This window comes from Macrobrachium nipponense, chromosome 14 (assembly GCF_015104395.2).
Source record: "Macrobrachium nipponense isolate FS-2020 chromosome 14, ASM1510439v2, whole genome shotgun sequence".
Classification (NCBI taxonomy): domain Eukaryota; kingdom Metazoa; phylum Arthropoda; class Malacostraca; order Decapoda; family Palaemonidae; genus Macrobrachium; species Macrobrachium nipponense.
The window spans coordinates 37,091,606-37,116,400 of NC_087207.1; the positions used below are offsets into that span (position 1 = coordinate 37,091,606).

A 24,795-nucleotide genomic window follows, 5' to 3' on the forward strand; every position below is an offset into this window, starting at 1 on the left:
TTCCTTCTTCCTTCGGACGGTTTAAGGAATAGACACGTCATTCACTGGACTGGTCTGATACAGGTGAGTAAGGTAGTCATACTGATAATGTGGTCGTGCAATATACAAATATCTTACCCGCTATTTGGTAGCATATGCTCCACTCCCTGGCAAGGAGGGGTTGGGAGAAATACAAACCTGGTGTCTTGGTTTGTTATTGGACAGTCAAAGTTTCTCTTTGGTTCCCTATACAATGGTTATCCCATATATCATTGTACCTCACTCAGGATCTTCAGTTGTTAGATATCAATTTATCTAGCTTCTCAACGGGCTTCAGTCCCTCTCCAAAAACCATTCCTTTTGAGAGCTGGACTGGTGGGTAGGCCCCCAGCTGGTATTGGATGTCTTCTACCTCCCTCCATGTATGGGTCTATCCTATTATTAAGAATGATGGTTTGTTTGCTTATGAACAAATGACAAATTTTCTAAGACAATTTGTATTTTTCATAGCTACAAACCTGAGGTCTTAACATTATACTTCCCGCCTCTAGCTGCCCCTCTGTGTTAAGACATCCTGAGCCTAATCATAGGCGAATGATCTTCGACCATCCTTCGCCTGATCTACGCATGCGTTGCCAGATATCACAAGATTCCTTGCTTTCATGTTTTTTTTTTACCAGATCCAGCTAGGCACTAGAAATTATCCTATTGTTAAAACCTCAGGTTTGTAGCTATGAAAAATACAAATTGTATTAGAAAATTTGTCATTTTTTCTGCAAGAGGGTATAATGATGAATGTAGACTGAGATTCCTTAAACATGTTTGTCTTTTACATAATGTGGTAGTGACAGTGACATATTTTACATAATGTGATTAACAATAATGACCAAGGTTTTTTCTATACATTTTGATTTCCATTTTCAAGTATGTCAGTAGTTTTGTGAAATCACAGCTAAATGTATGTTTGTGGGTAAATCGGCAAATTTTATTTTTCATGCTGTACTATATTTTGTAACAAAATTGTGTAAAAAGTTGAAATTTGGTTTAATTTTAACAATGTTAGATTGCAATTGTACAACTCAATGCTTTGTTTGCTGAGAAAAGTAAAGCTACAGCTTGCTGTGTGTAGTGATCATTGTAACTAATTCAACTGCTTGTGACATAAAGACTTGTGTGCTCAACAGTTACAGCATGGTCATAAATTGTAGAAATATTTAAAAGCAATAACATTGCTGTTTAATTTATACAAAATTATTATTGGATAAAACTAAGGATACCATAAAAATACCAGGTAATTTAAATTAGAACATTATTATTGCATAAAACTGAAGGATCCCATAAAATAAAGGTTTTTACTTTTAATTTCTTTCAGATTTATGTTGAATTTAGTTTCTCTTTCAGATTTGTTGATTTGTGATGTTCTCTCTTCTAATTTTAGTTTGTCTTTCAGATTTATGTTGATTTTTTATGTTCCTTCTTGTGAATGCTATGATATTGCAGAGAGGGAAAATCCACTGACTAAATGCTAATGGCCAAGGTGACAGATGATATATGATGTTGTCCACTGTAATCACCTAATGCAAAATTGACCCAGAAGCCACTCTAGTCTTGCGTAGTGAAGGTAACAGATAAATTCATGTACTAGCATTCTTCTCTCTCCACTTACAATGGATTTCTGGAATAAAACAACACTGCAACATGGTCATTATTTTATTGCTAATTTAAATATTAAAAGTTAAGGTAACTTACCTCTTTATAGTGAACAATGGAAATTGCAATCATTTCAGTGGTCAAGCATCAAGTATAAGAAGAAAAATACATTTCAGGTACAATACAAAATTCATTCTTAATATTTGCTGTAACAAAATAAATTATCTTTTTTTTTTCAGTATGCTGTGTGTAGTTCACTCACGGCTGTGCCAACGCGGGCGTGAGTCATAGTACGTGGGAGAGACTCTTGTAACATGTTGCTTGATCACGGGCCTGTCTGTGTAACAATATAACCCTGAACGTGATCAGGAATGATGGATGAAGAGAAGATGAGAGTAAAGTTGCAGAATCTTGTAGGACTTTCAGAATGTGGGACGTACAGTACATGAGAGGAAGTAGACCTCAGGGGAGAGGGATCCAGAGTTTTAGATTTCTTGATTGGGGCCTTGTCATCCTTCCTGCAGACTTAAGGAACAGAAGAAACAGAAAGCCTTCTGAGGGGAGATGGAACTCAGAGTTGACAGTCTTGACGCTATCAGCTGGTTGAGCAGCGTTGGAAACCATAAAAGGAACAGTGTGCCTTGACGGAAGATAGTTTCTCAAGAGGTAACTTGAACAGAATGAAGGTCAGCTACAGGAGAAGAGCGAGATTTAAAGGTAGGCGCACGAATCTTCTTATGCAAAGGAGCTATGAAGTGTCTCTTTCCTCCGCCCGACGGGAACGGACAGAGCTGAAGAGGAAGATGATGAAGGGATTTATACGACAAATCTCCTTTGATTGACTGCACTTCATGGAGATACCTTTGACTCTCCCAAATAGTTGGATAAGGGAGTTGGAAGGAGCGGACGTCATAGTTGATGGCATCGAGACAGCTGACATCATGGAATGGTGAACTGGAGGTGTCGTTGATAGCCGAGAGGTGGCTAAAGAGTCAGATGCTCTAGCTGTATTGAGATGAGATTGTGTGACTGAGACAGTGGACTTGGAAACTCATGGCGGACAAAACTGGAGTGAAGGAGGACAAACGGTGAGACACTAGGCAGGAAAGCGTTGGTAGGCCTGAGAAGACTCAACACTGTCATCTTCAAAGAATCAGCTCCAGAAAAAAATAGTACAAGTGGGAGCAGACTCGACCTTCCTGGAGGGGAAGGTCACCCCTCCCCCCCCTTGTTATTTCACACATTTTCTTGACAAGTTTTTAATCATTGCTGTGTCTTTCATACACAGCTTGAAATGTGAGGGTACTTTTTACTGTATTTTCCAGAATTGCAGTGTTCTTACTTTTATGGTATTTTGTTTCACCTTCATATATACACTTTACCAAATCCATGGTATAAAACATACAAGAGGACTGCAATAAAGTACATAATGTCTCAATTAGAGTCCATAAACTGAACTTCAGTGAGTAGTAGTAGCGTTCTAGGCAGAGGTTTTGGCTGCGGTGATAAAATCTTCATCAATTTGTTTTCTTCATCAAAGTCCAGCCTGAAAAACAAAAAGTTTTAAGTTTTGAGATACAACAAGTTTTGTTTGAGATACGACAAGTTTTGAGTATTTGTATAGAAACTTGTAGACAATAAATCAAAAGCATTTTACCAACTCAGGCTAAGCAAGTTTCAACCACTCATTTTAACAAGTATGTTTTGACTACCAGAGATAGGCATTTTCTCTTACTACCACTAGACAATACAGTAGTATTTTAGTCAAATGAGAGGAAAATCCAAATAAAAGTGATATTACAGTATTATAAATCAGAAGTATTTTAGTCAAATATTTGAGAGGAAATCCAGACAGTTCAAGTCTTGATAACAGAGGGGCATATGCCTTGAAGGAAACCAAGTGTTAATTAAACCTATAATGAACTTCAGTCCTGATGAAAGAGGGGCATATGCCTTGAAGGAAACGAACTTCAATCGTTCAGAAAAACCAGCAACGAAGCTGAAAGTTAACACAGTAATTAAGATTGAGTTAAAGATTCTACTCTACATACCAAGATTCTACTCTACATACAAGGTTACAACTTTCTTCTAAACACAATTTAAGATTATCTCATGGTTACAATAAAATGATACTTACACACAAATGAATCCAGCAACATTTGAAGTAAGTAAGTCCTCTGGTTGAGTAGCTAAGCTCACAGCTAACATATGATGTTTAAGTTTTGGACCTGCAAATATGAATAATCCAATTATCAATACTTTGTTCTGATAAGTGCCCACTTGTTCATCATCATAGCTGGCAGTGAAACTTTGGACTACATAACACTTTCCCAAATTATTTCAAAATAAAAACTCTCAATTATATAATAATAATTTAGAGAAATATGCTATAAATCTGGCAAACATTCCCTCTCAAAGGAATCAAATTAGCAGACTGAAATCAAGAGTAAGAGGAATCTCTGTTGAGAAAATGTGAACATAACACTGCAGATATCCAGCAACTTAATAACTTACTTGGCTCTACCCGAACAAGTCTGGTCATGTGGTCGTCATTAACCTTCATGTCGGCAGGCATGCATGAATCAGGTAAAGACGGTGCCCCAATTTTGTATATTTGGACTGTGCTTAAACTGACATCAAAGCTATGTGGATGGTACTTTGTATGAAGACCATAATAATACTCTCTTATACGATCATCTCGTGCTGCAGCTCTCATTGCCCCGGTTCTTTCCACTACCTACAATGAGAGAGAACCATTTCAAGATATTAAAAATAGATTTAAAGTTATCAAATAGGAAGTTAGCACATTCACAAGTAATTGTATACAAATTTATATAGCAGAACCAACTGCAACTTCAATATAGTACATATTAATATTATGTATAAATATAAAAGCTTATCATAGAAATGGAAACTCAATTTAAAGCACATTCATGAGCATTCAAGGTGTCATCTCAAAACACACATCTGACTCCCCATTCCTTGTGCTACCCTTGATGGGTTACAGAGCTATGTCCCAAACTTCTCAAACTTTACCTAACTAAATTTTGCCATGTTAGAGTCTACAAGCAAAACTCAAGTGACTCCACAATTCTAGCTTAAAGAAACGAGATTGTAGAAGGCACCATCGTTAGTGTGCTTTGTGTAATGTAGTACTTTGACAAAACTCAGGCTACTTTACACCATTTCTTCAAAACCCTACTGCAATGTTCTTTATTCCTTTTGGTTTTTCATTAGCTACCTATCTAACTAGCTCCTTCATCTTGGCCTTATTTTCATCACAAAAAGAAAAAGAAAAAAAAAAAAATTAAAATTAAGAAGGGTGACTCGGTGGTTGTACTACAAAACTTTATAATGATAATAATCCAAGAAAGCTATGATCCATGCTGGTAGATAGCTTTCTTAATCAGAATAATTAAGATTTGGCTACTACAGCCAAGAACAAACTCTTACTGAATAAATTACACCTAAAGTATTATAGTCTTACTTAAACCATACCTTATGCATGCTGACTTAAGTTTGTTGTTTTACCATTACTAAACACTCTGCCCTAAGGCACACATTTTCACTGTCATCTACACTTAGCAGACAACAATATCTACTATTAGAGAGGGAGCTATGCCAAACTGGTTTTCATACAAAGTGCTAAACTTCATTTGCTTACTGAAAATAGAGGGAGACAGAGGTGGAGTCTAGATAATATTAAATGAAGTATACTTCCATGAGTCCAGAGTTAAATGAAGTATATTTCCATGAACACTGTATGGTAAACAAAAGTGAACATTGAACAAGTAGGAATACTATATTTGGAGAGGAAACCCCAAGGAAAAACTATGGCAATCAGATGTCCTACTTTCATAAGATTCAATCTAAAACAATCTGTTCAGACTATCGTTCCACACTTGAGAAGAGATGCTACATTTAAGGAAAAAAAAAATTAACCTGGTTAAATGCTTAAACGACATTGTTACACACATCCAGGACCTATGACTTGAGCAAACAATATAATTATACTTGGGTAAGGGGGTAAAAGGTTCATCGCTACTTGTGGAATGCCAAGATAACCAACCTTATTATAACTAATAATACGTATAGTGAATAGCTGGGTCAACTGGAAATCAGGTCATAGTTGCAGCCAATATACTATTCCCCTAAACTTGTCTATACCAAACAATCAGATCTGGGGAGTTTGATTTATTATGAGGTAGTTTAAGGAGACCAATGAATGAAACACTTGATTCTCATAGGGATATATGGTGGCCAATGTAAAGCTGAAGCAGGACATGTGAGTGTAACAAAATGAAATATTCAAGTAAAATATACTTGTAGTCTATGATAAAATCACTAAGTGTAACAAAGACCAAAGAATAATTTTTGGTCATTCAACCACTTACCACTGGAAACTTAAAACCTTAGACCAGATGTACATACTGAGCAATATGAATACAACCAAATCAACATAGAAATTTTAGATTCTGAAAATAATCAACACAATAATATAATTCTGGCTCTTAAAAAATTAACTTGATCATTGACTGTACATACTCCTATTTTTTTAATTAATTTATTTTATTAATTAAACTTAGATTACATACTATCCAAGCAGGTTAGGTGAATGAAGAATAACACCTAACCCAATATGAAGCCTAAAATTCTAGTCTACACACACTGACATACTACTTTTGCCTGCTATGTACCCTGGTTACATTTCCTCCCATTTTCTCTTACTGTTTTTATTTTTATATTTTTTTTGTAGCTTTATTTTAATTTGATTGATTCATGTGATTATTTTACTGACATTTCTTTTACTTTAAGCAAGATCAGATGCTTTCTATCATGCTCATGCTGGGATATGATAATTTTCTCAAACCACCTCTCAAGATTACAGTTTTTCATAAGGTTGAAATGAAATGTGTTGTAATCAGAGGTCAAAACTGTCAAGAAAATTTTGGAGAAAAAAAAAAAAAAAAAAAGAAAGAGAGAGGAGAAGAGGAGAGAGAGACGAGAAGAGAGAGAGAGATGAGAAGAGGAGAGAGAGGGAGAGAGAGAGAGAGAGAGATGAGAGCGAGAGAGAGCAGAGGAGAGAGAGACAGAGAGAGATGAGACGAGAGAGATAGAGAGAGAGAGAGAGAAGAAGAGATAGAGAGAGAGAGAGAGAGAGAGAGAAGAGAGATGCTACAGTATACGTACCAGTTAATATTAGGAGCCAAGTACCAATAACAATCTACAGCATAAGAAAAAATTGAACACTTACACCACCACTCTTTGGCAAAAAGACAATTTTTATAAATGGAATGTCTCGGACGAGCTCATTGTAGAGTCTCTCCTGGTCAAGGACAATTATGACATCCGCTTCAAAAGCTTGAGCAACGTGAGTTAAACTTTTATAACCAGGGCCTTTAACAAAACCACAAGTGTTGATGACCACACCAGAAGCTGCAACTGTAAAACACAGAAAATAAGAAACAAAATAAGATACTGATTACTCAGCATATACAGGACTTTAGTATTCAAAATTAAGAATGACCTTTTATTTTCACATGACTTGTGAAATTATGGGAAGGTAAAGTTAAAGAATTTTGACATCTAAGTAAGAGGAAACTGAACTCAACAAATGGACACTAAAAGGCAAGCAATGCAACTGGGGCCCAAAGGACTGTTCAAGAAATATGAAGATATCACTGAAATTACCATTTTTTTTTAAATTCTAAAAATGGAAACATCTCATCAATACTTAACAATAAAAGTAAAATGATTTTACCTTTTTTATTAATAACCATTTTATCTTGTACTATGGAAGCTAACCGTGACACCAAGATATTGTAAAGCGTCATATTTGCATCAGGATATAAATGTCCAAAATTGAAAACTAATGGAGCCTCCTGAGAAAAACCTTCCCCAACGGATGCTGCTCTTTCAATTAACAATGCTCCTGTAAAATAAAAAAAATAATTTAGTTTCAAGACTAAAAGGCATGCTAAAATATGCTTGATATATAATACAGTACAGCATATCTGCAACAAAGTACTTGTGTCTGTAAAATCATTCTCATAGCCTTATGCCTCAATATTATTCTTTAAAATAACAATGTCGAAAATTGTATTCTTCCTAACTATACAAACCATTGGTCCTTTTACAATAGGAAGGTAACTAGCGGCAGCTGGAACGGTCGTAAGCTTCGAACAAGGAAGTTTGGTAGTCAACTGCTTGTCCGACAGTCCGCGCACACGCGACTGGGAGGTGAAGAACCACTTTGCTTTAGGCCCAGGAAAACGCAGAGTGAGGGGTGGCATGAAGTGGGACTGTGTAAAGGACCTCAGGTTTGTAGTAAGGAAAAATACAATTTTCGACAAATTGTTATTTGTTCCGATACAAATACAAACCAACGGTCCTTTACAATAGGAAGACTCACTTCTTGGTGGGAGGAATCTGAGTCTTAAGAACAGACTGGTGTTCGCCCCACCTTGGATTCCCTCCCTGGTCGTAAGAGCAGAGGGAGGGAACCTAGCCTCTGCCCAAAGATCAGGGTATGTACCGCAAGATCAGTGGTCAGACCTCTGGACCCAAGTAATAAGAGGGAGGCAAGCGTACCTCTTAAAACTAGCAAGCAAGAACTTGTTCCTATTGCAAGAGGCAATATGAAGTCATGGATTGTCTCTTGTTGGCTTCCACTTCTGCCCCCTTGTTGGGGGAAGTGGTGGATAATCGCTCCTATCCCTAATGAAAGGGATAGGATGGGGCTCGGTCGAGTAGCTTACCTGCATCGCCTCCTGTCCAGCGTAGTGACCACTGCGTCCCTCTGCCCACAGGTAGAGGGAGAGAAAAAGATGGGGAAGAGAAGGCCAGTCACATTCTCATTCACCCATCCCTTCATGCAGTCACACAAGGATGCGATGCTGTTCTGTCCGCTCGGGTGCTGGGTAAGCTACACGTGTTGAGCATCCGCCACGGGTCCTAAGAAAAAAAGTGTCCAAGGACCTGTGGGCTATATCCCGAAGGTAGAAGTAGGTGAAGGTGGTCTGGTTGGACCAGACCCCTGCCTTCAGTACCTGCGCCACGGAGAAGTTCTTGCGGAACGCAAGGGAATGACCAATACCTCTGACTTCGTGGGCTCTCGGACGAAGGGTACGGATGTCGTCGCTACCATCAGCTTCGTACGCCCTCCTGATCACCTCACGCAGCCAAAAAGAAAGTGTGTTCCTGTATGCTTCTTTCTTGGTCATCCCGGTGCTAACGAAGAGGCGTCGACACTCAGTCCTGAGGTGCCGAGTTCTCTTCAGATAGCGTTGTAGCGCCCTCACAGGACAAAGCAGGCTTCTCATCGCATCGAAGGCGGTGAAGTCCATTAGGGATGGGATTGTGAAAGACTCGAACCGGTCGGCAGGGACCGAAGGATTCTGAGTCTTCGCTACGAAGTTCGGTACAAAATTGAGCGTCACAGATCCCTATCCCATGGATGCTTGACGTCGAAGGAAAGCCCATGCAGTTCCCCTACTCTCTTCGCCGATGCCAGGGCCAGCAAGAAGAGGGTCTTGAGGGTCAGATCCCTGTCTGACGACTCTCGGAGTGGCTTGAAGGGACTTCGATTCAAACTCCTAAGGACAAGAGTCATGTCCCACCCCTGGGGCCTGAGTTCCCTGGGTGGGCAAGACCTCTCAAAGCTCCTCATAGCAGGGAGATCTCGAACGAGTTCGAGGTATCCCCTCCCCTCAGTTTCAAGACTAGGGGCAGGGCGGCTCTGTATCCTTGACTGTGGGGACGGAGAGGAGCTTCTCTCGGCGAAGAAACGAGGAAATCCACTACCTGCTGAAGAGTGGCTCTGAGAGGAGATACACCCCGTCTGCAACACCATGGGGGAATCCCTCTCGGTCTTCTGGGGTGGTCAACACTCGGTTGATCGCCTTGCGAATCAGACAGAACGGGGGAAAGGCATAAACGAAGAGGTTGTCCCACGGGTGCTGAAGAGCGTCCTCTGCAGCTGCCCATGGGTCTGGCACAGCCGAGTAGAAAACCTGAAGTTTTCTGTTGTGCCGGGAGGCGAGCAGATCCACGACTGGACGCCCCCATAGGTTGAAGAGCCTTTCCGCCACATCTGGGTGTAGGGACCATTCGGTCCCTATCACCTGATCCCGACGGCTGAGCTTGTCTGCTACTACATTCCTCTGCCTGGAATGTAGCGGGCTGACAGCTCTACCGAGTGAGCCACGGCCCACTCGTGCACCTGCAACGTCAACTGCTGCAACGGGAGGGACACTAGGCCCCCCCCCTGTTGTTGACGTATGCCACTACTGTGGTGTTGTCGCACATCAACACCACCGAGTGTCCCATCAGACGGTGTAACCCGAGGAAGTTGAAGGAACCGGAGAGGAAGACCTGACACTCCCCCTTCGCTCACCAGCAGAACCGGTGTGCTTGGGGGGCTGCAGGCGATTGCCAACCCACGGTGGCGATTGAGCTGCAGGCCTGGTCGCGCGGCTCTCCTGGGGAGAGCGGCTGGACCGAGAACAGCAGCTACGTTCCCGTGCGTCAGAGGAGCTGCTGCTGGCCTCTTCTTCCTCGGCTTGGAAGCCTTGGAAGTTGAAGGGGAAGAGGTGGCAGCAGGCAACGACGACACCTTCCTTTTCTTCTTCGTCTGCTCCCTCAGGATGGAGCCGGGGCTATTGCCGAAGCAACAAGGCCCGCCTGCACCTGTCCGGAAGGACCGGCGACTGTGGTAGCAACACCACGGGCAGGAACGACATCGGCAGGGGCTGGTCCAGGCACGGCAGGTACGGCAGGAGTGGCAGGTACGGCAGGAGACGGGGCAGCAGCCAGCAACATCCTGGGTACCAGTGGCAAATCCAGGGGCAAACTCTTAGGGCACCGAAAGTCGGGGGCTGGGGCGAGAGCGACGAACCCGGGTGGAGGCGGCACGCCCATCCTCGGAAAGACAGCAATCGGAGCCTGCACAGCAGCTGAAGGAGTCACCAAAGCCTCATGCTGAGGATAGACCAGGTGAGGAGGGGCGGCATACCCCGGGGTCGAGACGGTGGTGGTGGTGGTGGTCACCGGTCCATGGGTGACTGGAGCAGCACCCGCCAGATGATGCAGCAGCCCCTGAACGCTCTGTGTGCCCTGGAGACGTAGCGAGAACCATTCCTGGCCGAGGTCGTCGCCCGCAGCAGAAGCACCTGAGGAGGCAAAAGTCAGGTTAGTAGGAGGGGTTCCCCCTCGCACGGGGGGGCGCGGCAAGTCCCGTCCGAACGAACGGAAGACCCCGAGTACAATTGGATGTCGGGGTATCTGGGGCCCTCCTCTATGCTCAACGGATCGGGCGAAGAGAAGGAACGAGAAACTCGTGTCTGTGACCAAGGGCGTCGCCGGAGAACCCTCCGAGGACTTCCTGGTAGGCTTACGTCGCTTCCTCCTACCTTCAAAGCACCCACTGCTCCTCCGAGCAAGAATTACACAAATCACAGGGCTCGGCCCGAGAGCATCGCGCCCTCGGTACCGAGCACAAAATTCATGAGGATCCACTTCTTGAAAAGAGCGGAAGGCCCCACACTTACGGCCCTCCACACCAGGGCAAACTCTGCGGCTGATGGGGGGCGTGGGGACGTCACCAGCTCACGGGGATCCAAAATAAATTATAATAAAATACAAAGCACACGTAATTACAGTATTTTACCATACACATACAAACCAAACCAAGTTTAAAGAAGATACAAAGCATACGACGATAGCGGGCAGAGAGTGTGTGGAATAATGTATATTTTACTATGCAATTGCTGTACCATTCATTTCCATGCATTTAATAAAATCACCTATTGTGAATGCATCCGCATGTGTCGCCCTGTATCATGAACCCTGCACATGCGCATGACTTCTTGCTTCTCTTGGCGCGAGCTGCACGCCCTGCAGTGCCTCTGTACATATTTACCTTTTGCTGCTTGGAATAAAGAAATCTACGACTCGGGATATTATTTCTCCCATCCTGCAATCTTTCGTCTTCTAATGCAAGACATAACCACCTATCACCATGGCGCAGTGACGAAACCATTCAGCATTTTCAAGGAACACCGGAATCAGCATTCAAACCCAGCCGCCATTACCCCTCGGCCGCCTTTGGATTTTACAGTGCTAGTGCGGTGTTTATGATATGTTCATGCAGTGTTTGTGCAGTGCCAGTGCATTGATTTTAGTGGGTTTTATTTTTCTTGTGCCTTGCCCCAGCTCTACAGGTACCCTTATTTCCATATCCAGCTACAGAGCCCGAGGCACATCCACCCACTCTCATCATTTGCCATACACTGCCGACAGTCGACTCTTTTTTTCAACGGTCGAGTGGTCGCTCCCCACTCCCCACCCGACCGCCCACCCAGCCCACTCTTCACCGCCTGCCAGGATTCGCCGCACAGATGAAGAATTATTTACAGTAACTTTTTAATAAAAACTGTAGAAAGTCTTCCTCATCGTTCTTCTCTTCCTTTAAACTGCAGTTGACATTGCAGAAAACTGTTCATAATGGCTTCTGCTTCACATCAAGACGAGCCTGGGGATATGCAACACGACCAGGACCCTGAGGACCGCCAGTTGCCTTCACACCCAGTCTCACCAACAGACCGTCGAACCCTTCCAGGTTTTGCATCGCTGGAAACCCCACCTTTGCTCTCACCGCACCTGAGTATACCGCCTCCCACAGCTCCAAATACGGAGTTAAGGCTCCTCATCAAGTACCTGGAGGAATCTCGACAGGTCGAGTTGGCTGCACGTCGGAGAGAGGAAGAACAACGTCGTTATGAAGAGGAACAACGTCGTCACGAAGAGGATCTACGCCGCCAAGAGGACAACTTAAGAAGAGAGGAGGAAGCTCAACGTTTCACCGCATTGTTGCAGCTACTTAGCGTCAATTCAGCCCAGCAGCAAGCAACACCAGCGGACTCGCAACAACTTCCCACACAATCCTCAGTGCCATCGTCCACCCAGCCACCACCCCCACAGAAAGCCATCGCCCAGACCCCGCCGCCCTTACGTCCTGATGCCACATACCAAGTGTTCAGGGAATGGCGTAGACGCTGGGATGACTACAGTGTGATGGTGGACTTAGGGACATTACCTACCAGGAAACAGATGATACAGCTTCGTATGTGCCTCAGCCTGGAGACCCAAAGAATACTCGAGCACACGCTCAACGTACCACCAGACACGGATAGGAGTGTTGACGAGGTCTTGAATATTCTCCAGGAACACATCAAGAACCTGCGAAATGAAGCTCTATGACGCAGGGACCTGCTCTCCTGCAAGCAGAGGGAAGGGGAAAGCTTCAGCGACTTCTACGTCCGACTGAAGCATGTAGCAGAGGAAATCGACGTCTGTCCTGGCCATTCTACTGTGTGTGAGGAGACTCAGCTGAAGATGATCATTATCATGGGAGTCAGGGACGAGGAGCTCACTCAGAAACTCATTGCCCTGGACGCTGCAGCTTCATTGGCGTCCATGGTTAACGAATGTCGCTCCTATGAGGCCACACGGACAGCCACTACCGCCATACGTGCCCCTCCTTCTAAATTGTGCCCCGTCTCCACGTATAAAAAAATCAAAGGACATGGCAACAGGGGTTCTACCTCGCTACCAACCCCTAACAAGGACACTTTATGCCCTTCCTGCACAAGGAAGCACAGCTCAACAGGAAAGTGCCCAGCCAACGACAGTGTATGTGTAAACTGTGGCTGCAAAGGACACTGGCGCAGGACGCCAAAGTGCCCCGCCAACAAGGCCACATGCAGACACTGCGGCCGAGTGGGCCACTATGACAAGTACTGCCTTCAGCAGATGAACGCCAAGCAGGGCGGCCCGCCCAATGCCACGCCCCCTTCTAGCAAGCCCTCTAGCTGTCGGAAGGTCGAGACTCCTTCTTCATCAACTGACTCCTCACCATCACCTATATCCATCGCCCTCACCTACAGGGGTGAGACATCGAAGTTAATGATGCTGCCTGACACAGGAGCTGATGTATCAGTGATGGGCCCCCAGCACTTGGAACTCCTTCGCATTCCCAGGACTGAGCTACAGCCTCCTGCAACATCAGTGACACTCACGGCAGATGGGTCAAAGATGACACCTACTTTAGGAACCCTTAAGGCCACCTTGTCCTTGGCCAAACGGTCCTGCCTCGCCACGATTCAAGTCCACGAACGCGTTCAGATGCCACTCCTGTCCTATGCACTTTGCAAGGAGTTGGCCATCATCCCGCCAGACTTTCCGCGGCCCATCCTACAGGTCACCCACGTTAATCGATGCAAGGAGCTACCCCTGCATGCTGACACGACCCCTGCTGAGGCCCGAGAGTATTTCTTACAAACCTTTCAGGACGTACTCGTGTCAAAGGAAGACCTTAAGGCAGCTCCACTGAGGCCGATGGCCGGCCCTCCCATGAAAATCCACCTTAAGGAAGACGCGGTCCCTTTCGCCATCCACACCCCAAGGCAGATACCCTATGCTTTCCGCGAGCCTGTCAAGAGTGAACTAGACTCCATGGTACAACAGGGAATCATTAAGCCTTGTGGAGATGAGCCATCGGAAAGGTGCCACCCTCTAGTCGTCGTTCCTAAGGCCAAGGGAGTTCGAATCACAGTGGATCTCACGAAGCTGAATGCACAAGTCTCCCGTCCAGCCCACCCTTCGCCCACGCCCTTAGCTGCTGTCCGTGCTGTCGACTCCACCGCCAAGTTCTTCACCACCGCGGACGCTCTACATGGCTACTGGCAGATGGAGCTAGCGGAAGAGGACCGCCACCTCACCACTTTCATTACGCCTTATGGACGCTTCCAGCATTGCCGGGGACCTATGGGTTTCGCTGCCACTGGTGATGCCTATTGTTACCGCGGCGACCTAGCTCTCCAAGGCATGAAGAAGTGTGTCAAGGTTGTTGATGACATTCTCATCTTCGACGATGACCTACTGACACACTATCACAGGATCCACGAACTGCTCACCCGCTGCCGCAAAAATGGCATCACTCTCAACAAAGAAAAGTTCACAGTGGCAGAGACCAGAGTGAATTTCTGTGGCTTCACCCTTTCCGAAGAAGGAATTGCTGCTGACCCAGGACGAGTTGCTGCTCTGCAAGACTTCCCTACACCATCCAACCTGACGGACTTACGTTCCTTCATGGGATTAGTAAACCAGTTGGCAGAGTTTACCCCAGATATTGCCCTGACTGCACAGCCCCTTCGACCACTCATGAGCCCCAAGCGCTCTTTTCTTTGGACACCTGAGCATGACCAGGCCTTCAAACGTGTGAAACAAGCACTTTCAAGCCCGCCTGTTCTTGCGTCTTTTGACCCAACCCTGCCAACCATTCTCCAGACCGACGCATCTCGCCTCTACGGGATAGGCTACGCTCTCCTCCAGGACCATGGATCTGGACATCTCCGAGTAGTCCAGTGTGGATCCCGCTTTCTCGCAGACGCCGAAACAAGGTATGCAACGATTGAACTGGAGATGCTTGCAGTATCTTGGGCCCTCACAAAGTGCTGCCTATACCTCAAAGGACTGCCAACCTTCACCCTGCAAACCGACCATCGCCCATTGGTGCCTATCATCAACAGCTACACGCTGGACATGGTTGAAAACCCACGGCTCCAGCGAATGAAGGAGCGCATGTCGCAATATCAATTTACTGCAGTGTGGCGCGCCGGCAAGTCTCTATGCATCCCAGATGCACTTTCTCATGCACCAGTCAGCTACCCCACCTCTGAGGATATGACTGGCTGCGCTGAGGTAACGGCACATGTCAGGTCTGTCATCAACGCTACAACAGCTTCCCAGGACGAGGATGCCCCAACCATTGACGCCGACCGGACCCTACAGGACATGTCGATAGCAGCACAGGCCGACCCCACCTACGTTCGCCTTCGTGACTGCATCAGTTCTGGGTTTCCCACGAATCGCTACGACCTACATGCATCCTTATCACAGTACTGGAAGCTGCGAGAAGCCCTCTCTACTGATGGCAACCTCGTGCTCTATGGGGCAAGAATACTAGTTCCTGCAGCTCTACGTCGCCACACACTCGCCAGACTCCATGATAGTCACCGTGGTGTCGAGGCTACCAAACGTCGGGCTCGACAAACCGTCTTCTGGCCTGGGATAGACTCGGACATCGCCAACACCGTCGCTGCCTGCGAGCCGTGCCAAGTCCTGCGTCCCAGCCAACAACGGGAGCCTCTCCACAACGACGACCATCCATCCAGGCCCTTTGAGTCGGTATCGGCGGACTTCTTCCAGGTAGCTGGGAAGTCCTTTCTTGTAGTCGCCGACCGCCTCTCTGGCTGGCCTGTGGTTGTCCCTTGCAAGGGTGACACTACTGCCTCCTCGACCATACGGCACTTCTGCCGCTACTTCAGAGAGGTGGGTGTTCCCTTACGCCTGCGCACCGATGGAGGACCTCAGTTTACCAGCAAAGAATTCGCCGACTTCACAGAATGTTGGGGTGTACATCACATCACCTCGTCGCCACATTACCCACAGTCTAATGGACACGCTGAGGCCGCCGTCAAGGCTGTCAAGCACTTGATCCTCAAAACGGCCCCCACAGGAAACATTGACTGCGAGGATTTCGATCGTGGTCTCCTTGAGTTGAGAAACACACCCAACCAGTCTGGTCGCTCTCCTGCCCAGGTACTGTATGGTCACCCTCTCCGTACATGTGTGCCTGCCCATCCTCAGTCATTCACAGAAGATTGGCAGGAAAAGGCCCATGACTGCGACCGCCGAGCCGCTGCCAGAGCTGCTCAGGTGCAGCGCAACTATGACGCCCACGCCCGCCCCCTGCCCAGGCTTAATGTGGGCCAACAAGTCCGCCTCCAGGACCCGACATCCCACCGATGGGACACAGTTGGGATTGTCATGGGTGGTGCACGATCACGCGAGTACGAGATCCGTCTCCCAAGTGGTCGAGTGTTACGTCGGAACCGTCGCTTCCTATATCCACTGCCCCAGCCCCAGTCAAGTTCCCAACTCTGATCTCCCTGTGGTCCCTAGCCCAGACATGGAAAAGTCATCAATTCCCTCCAAAGCCCCTCGCAGGTCCCAAAGATTGAACAGGCCTACATAATGCACTTATCTACATGTAATTTGTTTAGTACGTTCAAAATACCTCTTTGAACGCAAAAGGGGAAGGGGAGGTGTGGAATCATGTATATTTTACTATGCAATTGCTGTACCATTCATTTCCATGCATTTAATAAAATCACCTATTGTGAACGCATCCGCATGTGTCGCCCTGTATCATGAACCCTGCACATGCGCATGACTTCTTCTTGCTTCTCTTGGCGCGAGCTGCACGCCCTGCAGTGCCTCTGTACATATTTACCTTTTGCTGCTTGGAATAAAGAAATCTACGACTCGGGATATTATTTCTCCCATCCTGCAATCTTTCGTCTTCTAATGCAAGACATAACCACCTATCACCAGAGTGAACAACACGTCTGTCTCCGTCGGCAGCCGAAAGCAAAGTGGTTCTTCACCTCCCAGTCGCGCGTGCGTGCACTGTCGGACAAGCAGTTAACAACCGAACTCCCCTGTTCGAAGCTTACAACCGTTCCCGCTGCCGCTAGTTACCTTCCTATTGTAAAGGATCAATGGTTTGTATTCGTATCGGAACAAATAACATTTCAGTTACTGAAAAAAGTAAAAATTCTATATTAACAATTCAAGACAGTTTACTTAACCCTTACTGAAGTCCTCTATTGTTACACAACTATTCCCAATGATATCGAAGATACAGTAATCTAGTCCACTGTATTAGCCGGCTTGTACACTGCTGAGTGACAGTTCTGGCATTTAATACCTTACCAAAGCTTTACAAGGTTTGTAGGTTTGAAACTTTATAGGGACATCAGTTGTATCTAACTGATGCTGTTGTACTGCTTTAAAACAAATGAACATGATACTGAGGCCTCTGGCATGAAACCCTAACAAAATCTTTGGAGGCTGGTAGTTGCCATGGGCTATCCAATCACACTTTATGTGGAACCACCAACTTCAGTGGCAAGGTAAATCAAAACAGCTAAGGAAGGGGGCAACTGCTGCTTCTGCCAAGAACACTTGTCTAACATACCCATATCTCTGCCTTTTACTATCAGTAACTTTTTAACACTGATTTTTCAATTAACAGCATCACACAACTCTCATCTACGTCTTTTTCTTGGCTTTCTAGACAACCCCAAAACCACATCTCGGTGAAAGATATTAAGTAGCATCTTGGTTAAAATGGTGATGACTCCCTCCTAAAGAAGTAACTATGCTAACTGACTAACCTTTCAGCACCCATTTACTACATATACAGTCGATTCCCGTGATCTGCGGACTCGCCTATTCAGATTTTTCTATGGACCATATATAACCATTATTCGTGGAAAATTTTTCCTATGCCAGAGCCATCAAATTAGCAGGTTAGGGTTTTGAACGTAATAGTGACATTAACCTATGACATCATGAGGCTCCACCCACAGTGAAGTTTACATATGGGGAAAATGTCTCTTCACTGTGGCCCTGCCCATTTGCCGATGACATATTTATTAATTGATATTAGTACTGATCCTACACTTCAGTGATATCAGTGATGATGAGCAGGATTTGTCATCATCCCCTTGATTGCATTATGATTCTCAATAATTATATTATTATTATTTTGTAGAGGCTTCATCGCAACTTCCAGAGCAGCTGTTGGGACTAAGTTGTTAGCTTGGAATTCTTCCATTTTCTCGTTATTCGTATTGTTTCTACTTTACAAATAATTCAATATATGTAATTCATCCACAAAGTGAACCAGTCTACATATAGCTAATTTCTTAGAACTACATCTATTCAGGGCGGGAATACAAACTGACAATCCGGTTTCTTTTACCTCAGGTTTCGACACTATTGCCTTCTACTTGCTGTAGCAAGAGATGAGTGTTGCCATGTAACTATTACCCACTATAGAAATAATTATCTATTCATGGGTTTTCTCAGCCTTTCCACGAGTCTTCCATATCATACTAGCCATTCTCGAATTTGCCTGAAGTCTACTATGCACTCCAGAGGCCATGTAACAGCATTTTTTGTAAACCACTTTTCAAACGATGTATGGATTTCCATGCTATTAAAACACTAGGGTTTCTAACATTGTCCTAATTTATGGTAGTACACTGAACTGATAGATGTGCTTAATTAAGCTGTTTACTATTAGAATAAAGACCAACTTCTTGCCTAACTCAGAATGTTTTGAACTAGTGGTGCTTTATGACATGTCTGTGACACAGAGCCATCCCTTACCTATAGATTAAAACATAATTATTTAAACAAGTTATATATCATATGTTAATTTGCTTAAAAAATTTTGTATTGCCCAAGATAGGTAAAATGACATTTAACCATAAGTCAAACTACCATTTGATAAGGTAAAGAGGAGGATATGCTATACCGACGTCAATGATACACAACTTTTGTGAATGGTTGGGTGGGTAAGTGCAGCTTTAACCCCATTTTCTTAAGTAAAAAAGCTTAACCCCATTTTCTTAAGTAAAATAGTTAATGAAACACATAGGGCGATGCACAGTACTTCTGAAAATCAGGACGAAGTTTAAAACACTCAGTGCTTTAGTGAAGTGTTTAAAAGTTGTTTATGAAAAAAAACTAAGTCTTGGCCTCTGACGTGCATAGCACTATGGCTGTGTAAGCATATCCATTCACCTGCTACTGTATAGTGATTCACTGCCTATCTGGTGGAGGGGCGGAGCCTCATGACGTCATATTACGTTTATGTCCCGAGTGGTTTTAGAATCCTTTTCTGGGATTTTCTCCGTTCCAGCATCAGCGACTTCATTTTACTCTATAGGTATTGCCAAAAAACAGCATTCCATCGCCTCTGAATCCCTTACTAAATGGACTTTTTGTGATAAAGCTATTAAAAAACTCAGGAATAAGCATTTTTATAGTTTTTTGTGTGTGTTTTAACTATCAAAATAGGCAGTTCTGTGCATTTTTTGAGGGGTTTCAAGTATTCGCAATTTTAGCTATTGGCGGGGGGTCTGGTACCCCTCCCCAACAAATACGGGTGGTCTACTGTAACTTGATAATGTAATAGTGGTAATTGCTATACTAATAGTAAACTTAATCTTGCACAAAATATTAAGATTACAGTACTAGCTGAATGCATGAAAAAATCTATACAGTCATTCTAGAATAACTTGAAGAGAAAATCATAACATATGAATTAATGTAATAATTGCTATACTATTAGTATACTTAATCCTACACAAAATATCAAGATTACTTGCTGAATGCATGAAAAATTCTATACAGGTATTCCTGAATAACTTGAAGAGAATATCATAACATATTTTACAACAATGATATCAAAATAATGCTATCAAAGGAAATTTGTAGTACAGTGGGCAATCCCAACGGATTTGCGGGTTTCTCTAGGGCACAAATATGTATACACGCTTTTTGCTGAAAATTGCCTATTCACGGTATATTTCACTGAGAAAAATTCACTAATTACTGTATTTTCATATTTTCATGAGTAAATGAACTTTTTATGATAAAACTATTAAAATATTCTGTGCTTGAACTACCAAATATGCAGTTCCAAGCATTCATAGAGGGGTTTTAAGTATTTGTGGATTTTAGCTATTCGTGGGTGGGGGTGTGGCACCCATCCCCCGCAAATCCGGGGGGTCCACTGTATATTCCATACCACATTATCAATCAGTTTTCATAAATGAACAAACTGTATCCACCTAGTGTTCCTGGTATAGCAATGGAGCCCTGACCAATGTCTAAATCTACAAAGATTGGTCGTCGCCCCATACGAACAGCATAGTTGAGAAGTATACGGCAAAGTGTAGATTTGCCAACATCTGTTGGGCCCACAATCATTGTGACTGGACCTCTTGTGTCTTCTCCGTTAGCTAGTCCTTCATCAGCTTGCCTTCTCAATCTCTCTAAGCAAGCGTGAGTATTCAGGTACATTATCTGAAAAAACATATGGCATTATTACAGATTTTAAATGCTTCATGAGACATATACCAGTGTTCCCTATCCAGTCTTGGGGATGAGTTGGTTTACGTAAATATACCCTCAACCACTCTTTCCTAGGTTTAAAAGGCTTCAAAACTTCCAATGTTTTCAGTAATGTTGAACAAATTGTTAATAGAATGGCAAAAATGATTGCTATATTTTGTCACAATGGAATTTGAAAACTAATCATATCCACGTATCTACACATCACTCAAAAAGAAGACAAAGAAATGATTAAGTGTATCTGTTACATAAAGGACTTACCATGGGAGTCTCCTTTGCAATGTAAGTGCCTTCTGTGTTACCATTTAATTTTAATGCACATCCATGCCATGTATATACTGCCACTTTAGCACCCGAGAGGAAAACATAAGGTTTGTCTGGGGCTAACTCTGTACCAAACACTTCAGCCTTGCCTTGTAGAAGCTGGTTGGAAGATGAAATTTTAGTTTAGTCAAATTTGAAAATAATGTGAAAACCACTTTTTCTTTTTTCTGCTACCTTTCATAGAGTTTAAAAGATGTAAATTACTGGCTCTCATTCAATAAACTGAGGGTAAAAAGGCTAAGAACCACAGCAACTCTCTTCAACAATACTCATTCTTCCCTAAAAGAGGGTGACTCTTGAGATATAAGAAAGCAATTACTGACATAAACATCCTTTTCTTTCTGAGCCAAAGAAAAACCATGGATAAAACTTCTAAACCTACACATTCAAAGACTACTCCTACTGTACTTTAAATCCACTTTTTTTACTCTACTTTAAATCCAATAAATCCTTACCAACCTAATAAACTGACAGCCCCTTTCTATGAACATTACCTGAAAGGTCTCAATTTGATATAAAAAGCCTCAGCACACCATGGCCTTTTCATATACTCTACCAATATTTTTGTATTTTTTCAACATTCCTCATTTCTAACCCTCTTTAATCAACACAATTACCACACAAGTAACTTCAACCTTTCTCTTTCATATAAGGATAGCACAATATAATCTATTCGCTGCAAAACCATGCAGAAATGCTTTAAAAATGTGAGTTTAAAATATTCTGTGATATCTAATTACATTTGTAGTATGTTTCAATGAATCAAACAACCACCGTATTTCCAGTAGTGCATATAACAGTGTGTTTTAAGATTATGTAATTTGTAATTTTTTGTGATGTAACAAACAACTGTGCAACACTTAAAAATTCTTTTGCAAAAAAAGTTTGCTACATGAGTCACATGACCCATAAGTTAGAGGATGATCTTGTGAATTAATGATGTTATACTTTCGTTATACTTTTCACAGAATGAAAAAAAAACCTGCTACACTCATAAGAGTATTAAAAACTTAAGCTACTCACTGTTAGTTCTACTGTTTCTTTTGCTCCTTCAACTTCAAAACGAAGTTCAGAATCAGGATCCAACTTGAACTCTTTTTCAGGCATTATGGTCACTTGTGCAGTTTAGTGATAATTTTCCTGCAACATTAAAACATACAGTCCATTATAGCTGAAAATCATATAAACAACTAAAAATAGGTCATCAATACATATAAAGGCAGTCCCCGGTTATTGGCGATCAGGTTTTATGGGGCTTGTCTAGTGACATAAAATCTGCGATTTATGGCACCATAACAGGCCGAGTTCCAGTTATCAGTGCCTTAAGGGTGCTTTATGGTGCGCCATAAATCAGTTTCGGTTAATGGTGGTTTTTGCTTATCGGCACACCCCGGGAACAGAACCCCCACTGATAACCGGGGACTGCCTGTGGTATAGTTTAACAATGCTTTCTTTCAAAAGTTACACACATCAATCTTTAAAAGTACATGTGCTAAAAAAATATTTAGGAAAAAATATTTAGGAATATACTATGTACTTCATAAACTTTTTCAAATATGTAAAAGAAATCATTACTATTCCCTTATCAAACATAATCTATTGAACCAGCAAGTCTTGTCATATTTGGACACAACAGATGAGTAACTTCTATATTACCTAATGGACAGGTGACTGGAAAGAATGAATTGCAGTGTATGGATTTTTGGCAGGAATATAGTTCATATGGAATACTAGCTGGCAATTTCTCTTCTCTAATAGAACCCTCGGATTCTTGGCAGGAATATAATTCATAAGGAATACTAACTGACAATTTCTCTTCTCTAATAGAACCCTCAATCTTTAAACCCGAAATATAAAGAACAAACAAGAATTGCCCATTTCTGGATTAGTGCCAAATACGACTACAACAAAAATTTAAACTAATGTACTGAAATAAGAGAAATCTCATAAATAAATCTAAAACAGAATAAATCTTACACTTCAACTTAATATCAGTCATGGTTTAACTAATGAACTGTGTTAGTTCCATAGTGTCCTTTTTTTTTTATTTTCAAGACTACCTACTTAATACGACTTTATTTATTTTGCTCCGTAACTGGTTCTTGACAGGAAATGATACTGGCTTCATCACCAAAGATAATCAAGCAATGAGACAGCATGGTTACTCAGAACTTTGTGTATAGTACTAACATATTTATAGTTTACAATTAGTTTTGTCATCCTATAACTAGTGTACCCTAGCCCGTATGGAAATCTAGGCTAGGTTACTGAACCTGGATTGTTTTTGTATGCTGTACTCCATCCTCAATATGACAATTTGTCGAAAATTGCAATTTTCCTAACTATACAAACCTGAGGTCCTTTAACAATAGGAAGTAGCTAGCGGCAGCTGGAACGGTCGTAATCTTCGAACAAGGGGAGAACGGTAGTTAACTGCTTGTCTGGCGCGCGACTGTCAGGTAAACAAATCACTTTTGCTTTTGGCCCATGCAAAATACGCAGAGTGAGGGGTGGCATGAGGAGGGACTATTGTAGGAGGCCTCGGGTTTGGTAGTTAGGAAAAATGCAATTTTCGACAAATTGTCATTTGTTCCGATACATAATACAAACCATTGGTCCTTTAACAATAGGAAGACTCACTTCTTGGTGGGAGGAATCTGAGTCTTTTGATGAACAGACTGGTGTTCGTCCATCCCTGGAATGCCTCCCTGGTCGTAAGAGCGAGGGAGGGATCCAAGCCTCTGTCCGATTGATCGGGGTGTGCACCGCAGGACCAATGGTCAGACCTCTGGGCCGAGTACTAAGAGAGAGGCAAGCGTATCTCTTCGTACCAGCAAGCAAGAACTTGTTCCTGTTTGCAAGAGGCAACATAAGTATGGGTTTGTCTCAAGCTGTCATCCACTTCCTCCCCCTTGTTGAGGAAGTGGTGGATATACGCTCCTATCCCTAGTGAAAGGGATAAGAATGGGGTGCTCTGTTGAGTAGCTCACCTGCATCTCGTCCTTATCCAGCAGGGTGGACGACCCAGTCCTCTCTAAAAAAAAAAACCCACCCCAGTAGAAGGGAAGAAAAAGATGGGAAGAGGAGCCAGTCACACTCTCATTCACTCATCCATTCTTACGGTCACACCAGGACTCAATGCTGTTCAGCCTGCGAGGGTCTGGGTTCGCTACACAACGTGTTGAGCCGCCACCACGGGTCCCAAGGAAAAAGATCCAAGGACCTGTGGGCAATATCCCGAAGGTAGAAGGAGGTGCATGTGGTCTGGTTGGACCAGACCCCTGCCTTCAGTACCTGCGCCACGGAGAAGTTCTTGCGGACAAAGCAGCATCTCCTTCGCATCGAAGGCGGTGAAGTCCATTAGGGAGGGGATTGTGAACGACTCGAACCAATCGTCAGGGACCAAAGGGTTCTGAGTCTTCGCTACGAAGTTCGGTACGAAATCGAGCGTCACGGATCCCCATCCCCTGGATGCTTGACTTCGCAGGAAAAGTCATGCAGTTTCCTCAGAGGAAAAGAAGGGAATTGTCGCATGACCTATCCCCCTCTTCTCGACTTCGGTGATGTCCAGTACCCATACTGGTCTGTCCGTTTGCCACGAAGAGTCTCGCATCCTCCTATCCCCATGCAGCGAAGTTCTCGGTGGTGGATAGGACACCGACACTCCATGGTGGGTGTCCATGGTATGGGTACTGTGACAAGCTATTAAGACGAAGTAATGATTGCTCTGTAACAACCGAACTAAGTCCACAGCGTAGTTCGTAACTGACTCGGGCGCTCTGACAGCTG

At 43.6% G+C, this 24,795-nt stretch overlaps 1 protein-coding gene across 1 annotated transcript; it reads right to left on the minus strand.

Moving 5' to 3' along the window:
* Window positions 1-1,671: 1,671 nt before the first annotated feature.
* LOC135226468 (protein CLP1 homolog) lies at window positions 1,672-22,179 on the minus strand. Its single transcript, XM_064266071.1, has 8 exons — window positions 22,030-22,179; window positions 20,944-21,105; window positions 20,400-20,634; window positions 7,391-7,561; window positions 6,884-7,071; window positions 4,144-4,366; window positions 3,767-3,857; window positions 1,672-3,175 (listed from the first exon to the last, which is right to left on the minus strand). Exons 1-8 carry the CDS (start codon window positions 22,111-22,113, stop codon window positions 3,064-3,066), a joined length of 1,266 nt encoding a protein of 421 aa, XP_064122141.1. The 5' UTR covers window positions 22,114-22,179; the 3' UTR covers window positions 1,672-3,063.
* Window positions 22,180-24,795: the final 2,616 nt, after the last annotated feature.

Coding starts and splice junctions, on each gene's coding strand:
- LOC135226468 (XM_064266071.1), bottom strand. CDS start 22,113: ATGCCTGAAAAAGAGTTCAAGTTGGATCCTGATTCTGAACTTCGTTTT. Junction 21,106..22,029: donor AAGAAACAGTAGAACTAACA/GTGAGTAGCTTA, acceptor TCTTCCAACCAG/CTTCTACAAGGCAAGGCTGA. Junction 20,635..20,943: donor TTGCAAAGGAGACTCCCATG/GTAAGTCCTTTA, acceptor ATGTTTTTTCAG/ATAATGTACCTGAATACTCA.